The 17,907-nt window shown below is 44.6% G+C and overlaps 2 protein-coding genes across 7 annotated transcripts in view; one reads left to right on the forward strand and one right to left on the reverse strand.

Moving 5' to 3' along the window:
- Positions 1-17,907, forward strand: part of ADORA2B (adenosine A2b receptor) — a 48,387-nt gene that overhangs the window by 19,018 nt on the left and 11,462 nt on the right. The gene's annotated exons all lie outside the window — the stretch shown is intronic.
- ZSWIM7 (zinc finger SWIM-type containing 7) overlaps positions 1-17,907 on the reverse strand; it is a 55,715-nt gene that overhangs the window by 6,430 nt on the left and 31,378 nt on the right. For 3 of the 6 annotated variants that reach the window (XM_056819689.1, XM_056819688.1, XM_016429315.2), the window contains exon 6: positions 4,157-17,890. In XM_056819689.1, the coding sequence (XP_056675667.1) occupies positions 17,528-17,890 (363 nt within the window). In that variant the 3' untranslated portion in view covers positions 4,157-17,527. Of the gene's footprint in view, positions 1-157; positions 1,731-4,156; positions 17,891-17,907 lie in introns of those variants that run through there. The other 3 variants (XM_007485811.3, XM_007485812.3, XR_463534.3) reach the window with 3 other exon arrangements.

The following is a 17,907-nucleotide window of genomic DNA, read 5'->3' on the forward strand; positions in this document are numbered from 1 at the left end:
GGTGGAAAATGATTGCCTTGCTGCAGAGAGGACCCAGTTGAGATTATGTAACATAAATTTGTAGTGGACTCCATCTGAGTTATTATTAATTGGCAGACACTTGTCCCTAATATTAAAGTCCCGAAGATGTTAAAATATGGAATCAGACAAAGGAGAATTTGCTAATGAAGATGGTTCAAAAAATATTTTTAAAAATGAACTCTACAGAAGTCCTTTACTGATACAAAATGTTTTCCTGATGGATACCTTAGTTAGTTGATACTTATATGATATAATAACCCTGAGAGGAAGGATCAGAATTACTCAAATACTCAAAAGCATAGTCTCAGGCCACTCCTTTCACCAGCTTGTTTGGAATCACACTGGTAGTAGTTGTAAATGGCATAAGTGGGATTCGAATCCAGGTCTCCTAACTTTTGGTTGAGTGGCACAATTTGAGTTTAGGAAGTTTGCAGCCCCTTCCTCCATTTTCTCAACTTTTTTTCTAAAAAATAAGTGTTTCTGGATCTTTTTTAGCAGTCAGGAGGATTCATAGACTAGAGAACAGGGATAGTTTCTGGGTTTTCTCCAAGTGGGGGTTTCTTGGGTTCAGGTGCAAGGCTCATAAACTGGCTTCAAGAGGTAGCCTCTCACTTGTAAGAGCATCGAAAACCTTTAAAGGGCAACTTCCCTTGCCAATTTCTACTTTGAAAATTCCCCGACATTAAACGTGACGATTTTTTTTTTTAATCAGCAAACCCTATTCACCAGCATCTGTCCTAGAGGAGTGGCGAGGGCGCCGCTCTTTTTCCCAGCGACCTTTTGGGTGGGGGAGGGGATGGAGTGGAAATTTTGGGAAAATCTGCACATTTCCCCTTTCTCCTCCCCAAGCCCTCCCATGGCTTCACAACGCCTGGAAAGATTGCACGTCTAAGCCGAGGACCAGCAAGTAGCCAGGAAGGGGAATTTTCTTTTGAAGCTGAAATATTTCCATTGTATTCTCTCTCACCTCCTTCCCATGTTGTGATCTTAGATGAAAAGTGGCTTTTCTGAGAACTGAGAACAAGGGAAGGGATGCCTTCTGCCCCAGAAGGACGGGGGCCCAGCAAACCAATCCCCTCCCTTAGAAGAGGGGGAGGCCCTCCTTTGGCCAATGCCATTTGTCCCCCTTTGTTTTGAGTGGTGCGACAGGCCTCTCTCAGTCATGGAAAGTTTACTGTGAAGAGTAAATATGCGTGGATCAAACCCTGGGCGTGAAATGAAAGATCTGGATTGGACTCTCCACTCTGTGGCTCATTAACTAGGTGATCTTGGCCAAGTCACTTCATCCGGAGCCTCAGTTTCCTCATCTGTCAAATCAGAGGTTTGGACTAGATGATCTCTAAGGGCCCTCGTATCTGTAAGTCAGAGTTCAGCAGGGAGAGACCCTTCCTTTGACCTTTCAGGACTGTGTCTTCTCTGATACCAGTATTGGGGTGCTACTCAGCGCCTGGTTATGATTCCTTGGAGGTTATGGGGGAAGGAAGAGGGATCAAACCCAGATGACCACAGAATACCCATAAAATAAGTCAATACAAAGTAGACTCAAATGGGAAAAGCTCCCGGTAACATCGCAGATTCCCATCCATTTATGACGACTCGTCCTCGACAACTCTCGTCTACACCTTCCTCTTAGTTTGACATATAGGATGTTGTATGCCTTCCTCAATTTCTATTGGCATCTCAGTTGCAAAGTGGATGTATTACAGGTCCTGGAATCAGAAAAGAGCTGAATTTGAATCCAGCCTCAGATGCTTATTAGTCGTGTGACTCTGGGCTTCACCCCTGTCTGCCTCAGTTTCCTTAGGTGTGAAATGGGGATCATAACAACACATACCTTGCACGGTAGTTGTGAGGATCAAATGAGATAATAGTTGTAAAGTTCTTGGCATATTTATTGTACAAAGAAGATGCTACGTAAGTGCTGGTAGAAGTAGTGGTAATAGGGGGCAGCTGGGTAGCTCAGTGGATTGAGAGCCAGGCCTAGAGACAGGAGGTCCTAGGTTCAAATCTGACCTCAGACACTTCCCAGCTGTGTGACCCTGGGCAAGTCACTTGACCCCCATTGCCTAGCCCTTACCACTCTTCTGCCTTGGAGCCAATACACAGTATTGACTCCAAGACAGAAGGTAAGGGTTTAAAAAAAAAAATAAGTAGTGGTAATAGTGGTAGTAGTACTAGTAGTAGTGGTAATAGTAGTAATAATGATAGTGGTAGTATTGGTAGTGTTATATAAATGATAGTAGTAGTTCCACTTATAAAAGAGTAGAAAGAGGGACCTGACCTGATTTCATTGCTACAATATAGTGATGGTGAACCTATTAGAAATCTTGTGCCATGCCCCACCTTTGAGACTATGTTCTGTGCCCTGCCCCCTCTGAATGCCAGGCATGCCCCTCCCCACCCAACACTTACCCCACACAGGGGAAAGAGGAAGCACTCTCATTGGGCTACTGGATGGAGGGGTGGGTGAAGTGAAGAATGTCCTCAAAGAGTGTAGAGAGGGGGAGGGGAGTGGCCCGAGTACTCCTCTCCCCTCCAGCTCTGCTGCCTGTGAGTCACCTGCCTCACCCGCTGTGTGCTCCCATTGGGCTGTTAGGCAGAGGGGTGGGGAGGCACAGTGGAGAGGAGGAAGGGGGCAGCTCCACCTGAGTCCCTCTGCCTTTCTAGTAATGAACTTGGGTGGGGAGGGTGACATGCATGCCCATAGAGATGGCTCTGTGTGCTATCTTTGGCATCCATGCCATAGGTTCACCACCATTGCTAAAGTATAACTTCCTCTACCTCTGCAGGTCAGTGTCCTTTCTTCAAATTATAGGGAGTAGCCTGGGGACACTGCCAGGTTCAGTGACTGACCCAGGGTCACCCTGCCAGTCTGTGGCAGAGACAAAGCTGAGCTCAGGTCTTCCTGTCTCTGAGGCCAGCTCTTCTCTGTCCCCTCTACCATGTTGCCTCTCTATAGAGAATACAAACAAATCTGAAATCTGAAACTAATTGAAAATCAATTTCTTCCTGAGAGTTTCCAGTCTTTCCCTTCTCTCTCCAATAAACATGTCCTTATTGTATTCAGAGAAAATAGATTTAGCACTAATAGGAACCTTGGAAGTCATCTAGAATCCAACACTCTCGTTTTATTGATGAGGGAATGGAGGCCCAAGGAAATAAAATAATTGACCCAGGGTCACATAGACAAGTAAGGGTCAGAAATAGGATTTGAACTCAAGTCCTCAGACTAGAGTATTGAGGTTTTTTCCCCTTCCTGTGAGTTTAAGTGTCCATGGAGAAGACATAAAAGCTCTGACCTAATGAGGAAACTGAGGGGAAGCAATTTGGACAACTAAGGACCCAAAATTCTGATGAATTAGAACCCGAGTCTCCTGATATCCCTGACATGTGTTTTCTGTTCAATCCTGTTGCATGGTGATGATCCTGGGCAAACCATTTTTACTCTTCAGTCTCCCCTTGCCCCCAAGCACTTCTCTAAGACGAGAATTTATAGAGAAGTTAGTGAGCTACATTAATGGAGGGCTCTTCCATACCAGAAGTTTGCCACATTGATGAAATCCCAAGTGTAGACTCAAAAAACAACCTCTAACTCAGGTCAGCCAGAGGAATCTGTCTTAAAATTAGTAGGTATGAAGGGTAGCTAGATGGCTCAGTAGAGAGCCAGGCCTGGAGTCCAGAGGTCCTGGGTTCAAATTGTGTAAATGCAGATTTTGAACCTTAGACTTCATTCTCCAGAATTACCTATAATCTCTCCTGCATCTCCACATTGGCAAGATCACCTCATTGCTATTTAACTGGCAGTAACGCCTCCCATGATCTCTCTTCTTGCATGATGTAGCATCAGCAGTGATGGTGGTAAGGCAAGGAAAATTTGAAAATAGCTAACCAGCCATGGGCACGTGGTTTTTATTTAGTGTCCTCTTTATTCCTTGATTTCTAATGATCCTTAATAAACCTCAGAAAATGTAATATTTTTTATTATTAAAGATATAAATTTTAATTTTTACAAAATATGGCCTTAGACACTTCCTAGCTGTGTGACCCTGGGCAAGTCACTTCACTCCCATTGCCTAGCCCTTGCTGTTTTATCTCGGAGTTGTTACTAGGACGGAAATAAAGGTTTTTAAGAAAATTAGTAGGTTTGCATTTTTTAATGTAGTATTTACATTTTAAGTATTGCTTTCACTTTTAGAAAGATCTTTAAGGATACAGAGAAGGAGTGAGTCTATGATTTCTTTGGTACAGGGAATTCCCAATGAGGAAACTCCCTCTCCAGTGCAGGTTAATTCCCTTTCTTCAATGTGTAGTTTTAGAGAATTGTCTTAAGCAGAAGTATCAAATTCATCATGTAACCAGATTAAAAAGTAATTGGAAAATCTTTAACAAAATAAGTAAAAATGCAATGCAACAGAGATAATGTTAGTTTGTGGTTTCCCAAGTCCATATTCAGGACAGCTAGGTGGCCATAGTGGACAGACCTCAGGGAACAGAGTTAGGAAGATGTAAATCCAAATCTGGTTTCAGATACATTTTATTTGTGTGACCCTGGGCAAGTCACTTAATCTGTCCGCCTCAGTTTCCTCATCTGTAAAATAACCTGGTGAAAGAAATAGTAAACCACTCCAAAACCTTTGCCAAGAAAACCCCAAATAGGTTCATAAAGAGTTGGACATGACTGAACAACAACAGCAACAAGAAAGTCCATATGAAGCTGCAGAGATCCATTTCTATTGGAGTTTAACTCCCTTGACCCAGTCCTGAAAGTTTAAGTGATTTATCCAGGGTCACCCAGCCACGATGGTTTTCAGAGCAAGATTTGAACTCAAGTCTTATCATTCCAAGGCTAACTCTCTACCCACTACATCACACTGCCTCATGTAGGCAATATCTCTAGTTGTTCTGAAATTGTAGTTTTGTTCTGGGAATTCATGAAGGGCAGGGTGGTACCATGGAAAGAGCTCTGGCTCTGGAGTCACAGGACCTGGGTTTGAATCCCACCTCAATGCTAGATATCCTCTGGTAGGGTCTGCCACAGACCCGAGAGAACTCTAGAGACTCAAACCACCCCTACCCTTTCCTCAAACAAACCTGACCCAGCTCTGTAGTTTCCCTGGGTGGAGAAATGTGGCTAAAAAAGATGTTAGCTTGGTTTCCCAATAACATCCCTCTCCCTGATTTCACAGATAGGGAAAGGAGGAGTGACAAGGTCACAGGCCTGAGGGAGATTTCAGCCAATGGAAGGAGAGGGAAGAGACCATTCAATTTGATATGGAGCAAAACAAATTCTTCACTGAAAAGATAATAAATACTTGATATGAAAATAGTATTTCTAAACATGCTGTCCCCAGAATGGGTGCTCCTCACTTTTTAGGGTGTTGTAGATCCCTTTGGCAATCTTTTTTTTTAATCCCTTGCCTTCTGTCTTAGAGTTGAAACTGTAAGGATAATTTTAGCGTTGTGACTTAAAATCTAAATTAATTATTGGTCACCATGGGATATCCCAAATAATAAAATACCCAAGTCAGCTGGAAATTATGTTGGTTTTAATTAATATATTGAGAAGAAATTAAGGAGAAGAGAGGGAGAGGAAAGAGTTAAGTTAAACTGCTCTGGCTCAGGCTGAGCTAGGCAGGAGTTAAAGGCCTTGGCCAAGGGGCCTCCTCTGAGAGCCAAGGGAAAGGGAAGTCAGTCTTATCACTCACCACCAGACCATCTCAAGGAAGCTGTCTGAGGGAGCTCCTCCAGGCTTGAGTTCCAATATTGAACTGGTGCCCAGGCCTGCTCACAGGAAGTGATCAGCCAGAGCCACCTCTCCGGGGAAAGAGAGACCGAAGAAAGGAAGTGACGTGCCCTATATAGATGGTTTTAGGTCACTTTCCTGTGTCTTATCTATACCAATGGTAGCTTAGCTTGATTTAGGACAGCCCAGGGGTCTGTCAGCTGTTTCTGCACATGTCTATCAAAGGCCATACTCCTAGATACTTAATCCTTAAGTATGGGTGCAGACATTCCTGACCTTGTTAGACTAAGTAGGGTGGAGCAATGTAAAGTTCCCAAGACATTCCTGATTCTGTTAGACTGTGAATTTTAAAATCTCCATCTTGCTTGGTCTAGCACCCAGGATTGTGCACACCCACACTACACGGGCATGTGCTAGTCAATGACAAATCAGAAATAACTATCTGCGCACCTGGGCTGTCCTAAGCCAAGCTTGAGCCACCATTGGCACTTGTGAGGCACAGGAAGTGAGGTAGAGAACAGCCTCTGGAATTCGCTCACTTCCTATGGAGAGAGCTAGGTGCCAGTCCGTGCTAGGAGCTTGAACAGGGAGGAGGCCCACAGACAGCTTTCCTTCAGATCGGTCACGTGAGTCAAGAACTGAATCTCTTCTTTACCTTGGCCTTCGGGCCTAAACTTCCTCTGCCAGAAGGTTGAATTAACCTTTTTCCCTTTTCTCCCTCTCCTTCTCTCCCTCTCCATTTTCTTACTCCCGTTGTGATTAAACCACCATAAACTCCATTCTGACTTGAGTGTTTCATTTTAGGAATTTCATAAGTAAATTCCTTGGCGACCATAAATTAATATTATAACAATCTTTAAGGGTGATTTTCACCATAACAAGACCAAGCATCTCCATTGTTACAATCAGGAGGTAGCTAAATCAAATCTCCTAAAGTACGGTATAAGTAGGGTGGGGTAATTTTAAAGTTCACAATACGAAGTATAGGTTCCAAGGCAGAAGAGTGGTCATTGGGGTTGTGACTTGCCCAGGGTCACACAGCTAGGAAGTATCCTGAACCCAGATTTGAACCCAGACCTCCCATCTCTAATCCTAGTTCTCTGACCACTGAGCCACCCATCTGCCCCCAAATATATATATATATATATATATATCTTTTTAAAGATTCTGGATCCTTGGTCAAGAATTCCTGCCTGACTTGGATCTCCAAGTAGTCTAAAATAGTACAGCCAGCATTTATTAGATGCCTTCTGTGTGTAGAACGCTGTGCTACGTACAGGAGGTAAGTCTATGTTTAGATAAGGCAGGATTCCTGCCCTTAGGGAATGCTGTTGTTCTCCAGTTGTGTCAGAGTCTTGGTGAACCATGTTCTTGCCCAGTGATCTTCCAGAATTGTTATACAATAATTGTATGTTTGTGGCTTGGGACTTTGGTGCCAGGATTTTGCATGTGAATGTGTAATTAGATAGGGAAGCTCAGTGTTTCCTTCCCATGGAAAAGATGAGAATTTTAAGAGGATGCAGAATACTGGATCTGGAGGTAGAAGGGAGCCCAGAAGCCATCTGGGTCAACTCCCTTATTTTACAGATGGGGAAACCAAGGTCTCCAGGACAGAAGTGACTTACCCAAGGTCACCCTGTTAGCGAGTGGCCAAGCCAGACTGTGAATTCATGTTCTGGAATCTGGAATAGAGCCTGGGATAGGAGCAGTGGCCCTTTGCCTTCAATTTTGTGGAGAGTTCCTGGTCCGTGGTGTCCCAGGAGCATAGATTTAGAGCAGGAAAGGATCTTAGTGTCCATTTTTGTTCTTATTCAGTCATTTTCAGTCATGTCCAGCTCTTTGTGGCCCCATTTGGGGTTTTCTTGGCAAAGATATTGGAGAGGCTTGCCATTTCCTGCTCCAGTGAGTTAAGGCAGAGAGAAGTGAAGTTCCCTTTCCTGGGATCAAACCATAAGTCTCTGTGCTCCATAAGAAATGAGGAGAAGGAGTTCAGAAAAACCTGGAAAGACTTGTTTGAACTGATGTAAAGTGAAGTGAGCAGAACCAGGAGAACACTCTATACAGTAACAGAAATGGCATACGATGGTCAGCTGGGAAGGATTAAACTCTGATCAGCAAAACAGGGTCCCACAATAACCCCATCGGACTCAACGGTGAAGAGTTCTAGCTACAGTCCAAGAAGGACCTGTTGGAATCTGAGCGCAGATCTAAGCACGCCATCCTTCGCTTATTTCCTGCGTGAATTCGTTTATTGCTTGTGGGCTATGTGTCTTCTGTCACGGCACGAGGAATATGGAAAGATGCATTGAATTCCAGCACTGGCATAACTGAGAACAGACTGTTCCATGCCTTGGGGAGGTGGGGAAATAATCTGAATCACAAAATGTCAGAAAACAATTGAGAAAAATTCTTTCTACGTATATATATTTTTTAAGTTTTAAAAAAAGGATCTGAGATCAAGATTTGAACTCAGTTCTTCCTGACTTCTGTCCCAGTGTTCTTTGTTCACGGTGCCATCTAGCGAATGTAGAGTCTAGAAAAAGAGAATACTGCCCTAGGAATCATGGGACTGGGGGGGTTTAGGCTCCCACAGTAAGACCTCGGCTGAAGGTCTTACTTCCCTGTCTGTGCCTCAATTTCTTCCTCTGTAGAATGAGGGGGATGGAAGAGATAGTCTATTAAGGTCCTCTTCCGCGCTAATGATCTGTGACTAAGCTCACTCTGAGGCTGATGAGATGGGGGGACCCCAGGGCTTCCTGCCCACACAGCCCTACAGTCTTAGAGCATTTGACTACTGTGGGAGTGAGCTCCCCCTGCCTGAGTCTGGGATGGGGATGTAGACCATTGGGTTTCGACACTGCTGGATGGCATTTGGTAATTGCTCCTTGGTGCCTGGCATGGGACCAGGCTCTGTGGGCGTGTTCATTGGCCTCTAAGAGCTCGCCAGGTTACGAAGCCAAGAAAACTTCTGAGAGAGGAGAATTGTCTACAAAGCAGCATCTCTGGGGAATTTGTCTTGGACCAACTCATAACTTGATGGGAGACAGAAAACCAGATGACTTCAAAGAAAGACCGGTGCTTAACGCAGTGCCCAGCACACAGTGGCTCCTGAATCAATACTAGTTGCCTGACTTCTACCGGCTTCCTCTTCCTAAAATATCCCAGGGGGGCAGCTGGGTAGCTCAGTGGATTGAGAACCAGGCCTAGAGATAGGAGGTCCTCGGTTCAAATGTGGCCTCAGACACTTCCTAGCTGTGTGACCCTGGGCAAGTCACTTGACCCCCATTGCCTAGCTCTTACCACTCTTCTGCCTTGGAACCAATACACAGTATTGGTTCCAAGACAGAAGGTAAGGGTTTAAAAAATATATATATCCCCGGGCCTTTTTATTTATGTCCCTCAAAAGGTCAGAACTAAAAGTGATCTTGAGCATCGAGTCTGACCACCTCCTTCTTATTTTCATTTTTTGATCCCTTACCTTCTGTCTTAATATAATTTCTAAGACTGATGAGAGGCAAAGGCCTTGGTGATCAGGGTTAAGTGACTTACCCAGGGTCACATAGCTAGGAAGCATCTGAGGCTAGATTTGAACCCAGGTCCTCCCAACTCTAGGCCTGCCTCTAACTTTCTCTTTTGACAGTTAAGGAAACAGAACCTCCTTTGGGGAAGTATGTCACACAGTGAGAAGGTTGCTGTAGCTTCGACTATTTCAAAGGGTCATAGGTTCTTGGATTTAGATTTGGAAGGGAGCATTACTGAAAGAAGGAGAGATTGAAGCCTGTCCTCAACCCTGAGGTCCCAGAGACTGTGTGGAAGACAAAAATTCTAATACATCGTTGGTGAATTGTGAACTGTCCAATTGCCATGGAAGACAATTTTAAATTAGGTGAGGAAAGTACCTGAAATATCCATATTCTTTGACCTGGCACTCGCACTACTGGGCCAAAGGAAGTCAAAGACTCCAAAGAAATGGCCACATAGTCTAAAATATTCACAGCCTCAGTTTTGGTGGTAACCCAAATCGGAAATAACTCGGCTCCCCGTTGTTGGAGAGTGGAAAAGCAGCCCGTTTCTAACTGATGGGAATATTTTTGTGAAATTTAAAAAATGACAAAGAAAAAGAATTCAGAGAAACTTAGGAAGGTTTGTATGAACTGACACACAGCAAAGAAAACAGAGGCAAGAGAACAATAGACATAATGACCACAATAATGTAAGTGACCACAGCACCCATCAACTGCAGTGATCAATCTTGAATTCAGGGGATTGATGATAAAATACACTTGCTTCTTCTGTAGAAATATGGGGGTTTAATGGAATATTGCATGGACAGGGGACAGCTAGGTGGCTCAGTGGATTGAAAGCCAGGTCCAGAGGCAGGAGGTCCTGCGTTTACTTCCTAACTGTGTGACCCTGGGCAAGTCACTTAACCCCCCTTGCCTAGCCCTTACCACTCTTCTGCTTTGGAACCAATGTACATGGTCTTGATCCCAAGACAGAAGGCATATATTGCATGAACTATCAGAAGGAACCTCTTACTTAACTGCTTTTCTCTATTATGAGAGCATTTTCTATGGGAGTGGAATTTGGAAAGTGAGAGTTGTGTAAATAATAAAAGCTTATAAAAAAAGCTTAAAATTAAATGCTTTTAAAAATATTGTGTCTATCCCTCCCCCCTATTTTATAGATGAGGAAACTGAGACACAGAAGCTAAATGACTTGCCCAGGATGACAGATCTCATAAGAGCTAGAGAGATTTGAACCCAGGTCTTCCTGATCCCACATCTAGTCCTATTTCCACTGCATTGCCTCATTCTCCTTTCTCAACTTTCCCCATCCCCATCCCCCCCAAAAGACCCTAGCTCACAGGAAGCCATGGTTGCCTGGATCAGACTTCTGTGGTTGATCAGTTATTCCAGTTGATCCTTTTGGGGGGTTTCTTGGCAAATATACTGCAATGGTTTACCATTCCTTCTCTAGCTCATTTGACAGATGGGGAAATTGAGGCAAATGGGGTGAAATGACTCACCAGGATCACATAGCTAGGAAGTGTCTGAGACTAGTTTTGAACTCAGGAAGAGGTGTCTTTTGACTCATCATATTTATCCCTGTTCTTACTCAACATGTCCATCCAGAATCCTCCTCCAATATTAATTTGGTTTCTACACTAGAGTATCCAGCTGAGAAATGTTAAATTTATATATGGTTGGACTGAATATTTAATTTGGATAGTTTAATTTGGTGGTCACCAGGGATTTAATTTCTAAATCCCAAAATGAATTACTCTAGTAAAATAGAATTTATGGTAGTTTATTTTTACAATAGAGGGAAGCTATTAAGGAAGAGAGAAAAGGGAAGAGAGAGAGGGAGAAAGCTCTGGCTTTCTTACAGACAGGTAGAAATTCTAAGCCCCAGCCAGGGGAAAGGAGTCTCAAGACGATGGGCCTTTCTCAGAGGTTCACACCTCCAGAAGGACAAGGAAACTAAGTCAGCCTTTACACTCACCATGGTGACCTTCTAAAAGGAAAGCAGTCTGAGGTCTCCTACACAAGCTCCTCCTGGGTTCCAGTTTCACAGCCACGTGTCTTCACCCCAAGTCTGAGTGTCTGTCTTCCAGTCTCTTCTCAAGTGACTGTGTCCCAGTCCAACTCCAAGTGACTGAAATCTAGTCCAGCTATCGATTGATCCTATGTGTCTCTGTTTCCTCTATTTAAAGACCTTTTTCTCTTGTGTCACCTCCCCTAAATTTTACATCTACCAGTTACAGCAGATGCTCCTCTCCAGGACTGCCCACTCAATATATGAAAAGGGTGTTCTCACCTTTTGTAGTTAGTTAACACCTTTTTGAAATTAGATCTACTTTAAATACTGAGTTAACACTTTTGGGATTAAAATCTAAAAATAGACAGGGGGTTACAATTTAATATTCACAATAAAGGAAGAGCTAAGTACCTTCATTGTTATGATCAGGAGATAGCCAAATCCAATCTTCACAGAAAAGAGACTGTTTCTGGTAAAATCTGGAATGAGGTTTTTGGGTGCGAGTCAGTCTTGACTGCTGGTGCCTTCCTCTCCAAAGTTGCCTGCCACTGACTCTGTATATATCGTTTATGTGTTCATTTAATAGCTAATATCAGTAAACATTTATAGAGTACTTATATGTCAAGCACATTATAATTATTATCCCATTTGATCCTCACAACAACTCTGGGAGGTTATTATTATCCCCATTTTACAGATGAGGAAACTGAGGCAGAGGTGAAGTGACTTGTCCAGGGGCACACAGCTAGTAAGTCTGAATCTAGATTTGAACTTGGGTCTTTTTGATTCCATGTTTGCCACTCTCTCCACTACTCCACATAGTTACCCCATGAGATAACAAGTTCCTCGAGGGCAGGAACTATTTTTTTTAACTATTTTTTGAGTAAGACCACCCAGTTAGCCCAGCACATGGCACAGAATAAGTACTTAAGCAGTGCAGGTTGATTGATCTGGGGGTAACATGAGCCAGTGTTCCCAAAACCTGATCCCAACCCCCTAGATAAGTCTTTGGGTAGCAGGCCAGTAGCCCTGCTGGGAGAGGATCCTGCCTCAATCCTAGTCCCCTTCAAATTGCTCCATTCTGTGAGCTTAGTTTTGAATGTTATTTTGTAGTTACTGTCTTCCTGATCGTGGTTGCTCAGTAAATATTCGCTGGTTAAATGGAAGGACAAATGGATGGATGACTGGATGGATAGATGGATGAATTAATAGGTGGATGGATGGATGAATAGGTGGATGGATGGATGGATAGATGGATGGATGGATGGATGAATAAATGGGTGGATGGATGGATGAATAGGTGGATGGATGGATGGATGGATGGATAGATGGATGAATAGATGGATGGATGGATGAATAAATGGGTGGATGGATGGATGAATAGGTGGATGGATGGATGGATGGATGGATGGATGGATGGATGGATGAATAGGTGGATGGATGGATGGATGGATGGATAGATGGATGGATGGATGAATAAATGGGTGGATGGATGGATGGATAGATGGTTGGGACCACTCAACTAAGAATGGAAACTATTATCAATATGGAATCCTGATTGGGTCATCAAGATAGATTTGCAGTCAAGGGCATTGGATACCACCTGAGTGATGCTCCTAGGGCTTTCTTTGTCTCTTCTGACAATGTCACTGCAGTTCCCAGACCAACTAGTGGTCTATATTTAGCTGAGAAAGCTACTGCTGCCCTCAGGAAGAAAAGGGAAGTGTTATTGTTATTCAATTGTGTTTGCCTCTTTGTGCCCCCCATTTGGGTTTTCTTGGCAAAAATACTGAAGTGAGTTAAATTTCCTTCTCTAGCTGATTTGGCAGATGAGAAAACTGAGGCAAGCAGGATTAAGTGACTTGCCCAGGGTCACACAGCTAGTAAGTGTCTGAGGCCAGATTTGAACTCAGGAAGATGAAACTACAGCAAAAGGGAAGAGACCTTTATGCTTTTGGCAGAGGAAGAAGTTGTTTTCTGGGATTATAAACGTAAACTTACCTTCACCTGCAGGCAAGAACCCAACATCCTCCACCCCCTCCCCAGTTCAAATAAAAGTTGCTCTGAGGTGTTTGCCATTTGGCACAAGGCATCAACAAACATCTGGACCGTGCCTCCAGGGCTCCTTTGGAACAGCTTCCTCTTAGGTCAGTGGCTCCTTCTAGACTCACTTTAATAGAAAGACAATTGGAGTGTCTAATTCTGAGGGAGTCTGGTCCATCCAGGTCTGGAGGAAAGAGTGCTGGAGTTGGAGACAGAAGACCTGGGTTCAAATCCTTGATCTGCCACTTACTACCTGTGTAACTTTGGATGACTTAATGATAACCACTAATGTTTATATAATGCCTACTATGTGCTAAATGTTTTACAATTATCTTATTTGAACGTCACACCAACCTTGAGAGGTAGATGCTATTATTATTCCTATTTTACAAATAAAGAAACTGAGGCAAACAGAGGTGAAGTGTCCCACAGCTAGTAAGTGTCTGAGGCTGGATTTGAATTCAAGTCTTCTCAATTCCAAGCCCAGTACTCTATGTCTTGTGGCACCACCCAGATTGCCCCATAATCCATCTGAACCTTAGTTTTTCTTAAGTGTAAAATGGTTGGGTGGAAGTATTGAACTAGTCATTTGTTTTTCAGTCATGCCCAACTCTTCATGACCCCATTTGGGGTTTTCTTGGCGTGGTTTGCCACTTACTTTTCTAGCTCATTTTACAGATGAGGAAATTGAGGCCAATAGGGTGAAGTGACTTACTCAGGGTCACATAGCTAGGGAGTATATGAGGCTGGGGTTTGAACCTGTCTTCCTGACTCCAGGCCTGATACTTTACCTGCTGTGCCACCTGGATGTCCCTTTCTCATGATTGTTCTGGGAAGGTAGTGAGTTCCCCATCCTTGGGGGGAGGAGTAGAAACTGGATAATCACTTGTTGAGAATCTTATCTAGGCACAGGTTGGACTTGTCTAGGAATTCTTAACCAAATATGTTGAAATGAAGATTTCGTTTTCTCCTTGGAGTCCCTTGGTGGAGCCCTTGGGCATTGTGGGATTGTAGATCCCAGCTTCAGAGCTCCTGGGCTTACAGGCCTCTGAGATTCTGCCCCCCTCCATCAAGTGGTCAGCCAATCAGTAAGCTTCATTAGGCTGTGCCAGGATGTGCCAGGCACTGTGCTGAGGGCTGGAGATACAGAGCAAAGCAGAAAGAGTTTCCACCTGCCCTCTAGGAGCTTACAGTCTCCTACCCATCCCAACTGATCATTGATGAACTGAATTCTACACTAGCAATGGCTAGTTGGAACCATGCCTTGTTTTGTGCTTTTTTTTTTTGCTTCTTTGGAACAATGTGGTGTGGTGTAGGGAGAGCTGGACTGGGTGTCAGGATGGTCTGGGTTCAAACCCTGCCTTTGATGAATATAAGTTGTGTGGCCATGGGCACAGGGGCTTAATGTTTCTGAGTCTCAGTTTCTTCATCTGTAAAATGGGGAATAATCAGGTCTTCCCAGGGTCATTTGCATTTATAATGCATGTTGACTGTTTCTACAGAGGGGTAGCTTGGTGGCATAGTGGATTGAATGTCAGGCTTGGAGACAGGAAGACCCAAGGTTCAAATCCAGCCTCAATTGCCAAGTCTCTTGATCCTGTTTGCCTCAGTTTCCTCCTCTGTCAAATAAACTGGAGAAGGAAAGGGGTAAGCCTCTCCAGGATCGTTTTTTAGCCCCTCACCTTCTGTCTTAGAATCCATACTAAGTGGTACTTCCAAGGCAGAAGAGTAGAGAAGGCCGGGCAATTGGGAATAAGTGACTTGCTCACAGCTAGGACATATCCAACTCCAGATTTGAACCCAGGACCTCCTGTCTCCCCGCCTGGCTCTCTATCCACCAAGCCACCTAACTTCCTCTGTTCCAGGATCTCTGCCAAGAAAACCCCAAATGGGGACATGACTGAAATGACTAAAAACACCACCAAAGGTGCTTTGGAGAAGAACGTCAACTGCCAGGATTTGATTATTATTCTTGGGCTTCCAGCCAGACTGGATGGCTTCAGCCATGTGGGCCACCCAGGGGACTTTGGTATCTTTTAGCACTTCAGTTTGGCAGGGAAGGGACGCTCCTCTGCCTCAGCCACGACAGCCTAAGCCCCTTGAGGGCAGCCACCCCAGAGCCTTTCTTGGACCCACTGAGGGCAGGATTTCCCTGGGTGGGGGGGGGGGGCAGGGGGTCCCGCGAGTATTCCTGGCTCGCCTGGCTCTCTCCTATAGAGAAGGGTCTGATGAGCTCGCAGACAAGAAGCATCTGTCTGGGCATGTGTGTTTACTAACAGAGCCAGTCACAAACACGGCCTGGGTGCAGCCAGGCGCTCGCTGCAGCCTAACAGTTAGTGGTTTGTTAAGAGAGCCTTTTGGAGACGAGCGGAATCTTCACCATTGTGGGGCCGGCCCAGCCCTTGGATCTTAGGATTAATTGAAGGACAGCTACTGGAGAGGGGAAGCTCAGCCTCACAGTCATAGCAATCAAGAACCCAGCATTAGACAGGAAGGGGATGGAGGGAAGGGTGGAGTGTGGGAAGAAAGCGCCTGCAGTCTGTTTTTGTTGCCGTCCAGTCATTTCGCTCATGTCTGGCTCTTGGTGACCCCACCTGGGGTTTTCTTGGCAGAGACACCAGCGCGGTTTGCCCTTTCCTTCTCCCGCACATTTTAAAGGAGTGGAAACTGAGTCCAACAGGGTTTGAGGTGTTCTTGGTAGAGATACCGGCACGGTTTGCCCTTTCTTTCCCCAGCTCATTTCATAGCTAAAGAAACAGAGAAACAGGGTGAAGTGACTCGCCCAGGGTCACACAGCTAGGAAGTGTCTGAGGATGGATTTGAACTCCTGAAGATGAGTCTTCCTGACTTCAGCCCGGTACTCCATCCACTGCGCCACCTAGCTTAGAGTTAAAGAAATGCTTTCACTTCTTTTCTTGTTTCCTTCTTTCCCATCTCCCTCCTTTGCTCTCTCTTTATCCTATCTGTCTGTCTTTCTACTTATGTTTGCCTGGATGTCATTGAGATCTGAGATTGGAGAGGAACAGGAAATGAAACTAGTCAGATGGGTGTGCCCAAATGGTCATGGACTTCCAAAGTTATTATCTATCAATGATCCTTCTTAACCAGTGACCAGAATTTGGAATCCTTGGCTTGACTGAATGCAATACTCTTCCTTCCTTCCTTCCTTCCTTCCTTCCTTCCTTCCTTCCTTCCTTCCTTCCTTCCTTCCTTCCTTTCTGTCTTTCTTTCTTTCCCTTCCTTTCTTCTTTTCATTCTCTCTCCCTCTCTTCTCTTTCTGTCTGTCTCTGTCTTCCTTTCTTTTCTTCCTTCCTTCCTTCTTTTCTTCCTCTTTCTCTCCCCTTCCCCCTCTCTCTCCCTCTCCCTTTCTTTCTCTTTCTTTCTTTCTCTTCCTTCTTTTATTCTTTTCTTTCTCTTTCCCTCTCCTCTTTCTTTCTTTCTTTCTTTCTTTCTTTCTTTCTTTCTTTCTTTCTTTCTTTCTTTCTTTCTTTCTTTCTTTCTTTCTTTCTTTCTTTCTTTCTTTCTTTCTTTCTTTCTTTCTTTTTTCTTTCTTTCTTTCTTTCTTTCTTTCTTTTTTCTTTCTTTCTTTCTTTCTTTCTTTCTTTCTGTCATTCTCTCTCTTCCTTCCTTCTTTTCTTCCTCTCTCCCCCTCCCTTTCCCGCTCTTTATTTCTATCTTTTTCTCTTCCTTCCTTTCTTCTTTTCTTCCTTCCTTCCTTCCTTCCCTCCTTCCTTCCTTCCTTCTCTCTCTCTCTCTCTGTCTCTCTCTCTATCTCTCTGTCTCTCTCTCTGTCTCTGTCTCTGTCTCTGTCTCTGTCTCCCTCACCCCATTCTGTCCCTTCCATCTCAGAATCGATACAAAGTAGTTTCCAAGGTAGAAGAATGGTAAGGGCTAGGCAATAGGTTAAGTGACTTGCCCAGGATCCCACAGAGTGTTTCTAAAACATCCGCAGCCACTGCCTAACCCTGGCCCAGTGAAGACAGCTGACCTTGGGAGGGTCGAGGGTAGGTCAGCATTCAGAATCTCGGTGATGCCTCTTACGGGCTGGATTGAGAACTCTAGAATGGACCCTGGAAGTTGTTTTCAAACAGTCCCTGGTGGCTACTTGTTTCCTCATCACTGAATTCCTTCCTCTGGAAGGCAGAACCCAGAACAACTCCCGTGGGCTTTTTGCCATCATTAGGGATGGGGATTTGGCCTGAGACAGTTAATAGCCACTGTAGGCTTCTGAGAGGAGGGATGTTTGGGTGATCTCTGCAGGGAGAGTCTGGCCTCGGGAAGGCTGGGCAAAGTGGTTGTTACCGTAATCCAGTGGCAGCTGGTAAGTCTCGAACAGGGTGGAGCTCTACCGGAACGGGACGGAAGATGCTGAATCCCAGAGGAAGGATGGTCGGGCGATGGGGATGCGGGCCGAGAGGCCAAAGACCGCCAAGGAGGTGGCGCTGCCATGGACAGGAAGGTGGGAGAAGAGGAGAGTTCCCCGGGTTTGGGGCGAGCGTTGGGGGTTGCCCAGCATCTCTGAAGATTCTGGAAGATCTGAAACTAGAAGGCGGAAGGAG

Source organism: Monodelphis domestica, chromosome 2, assembly GCF_027887165.1.
Source record: "Monodelphis domestica isolate mMonDom1 chromosome 2, mMonDom1.pri, whole genome shotgun sequence".
Classification (NCBI taxonomy): domain Eukaryota; kingdom Metazoa; phylum Chordata; class Mammalia; order Didelphimorphia; family Didelphidae; genus Monodelphis; species Monodelphis domestica.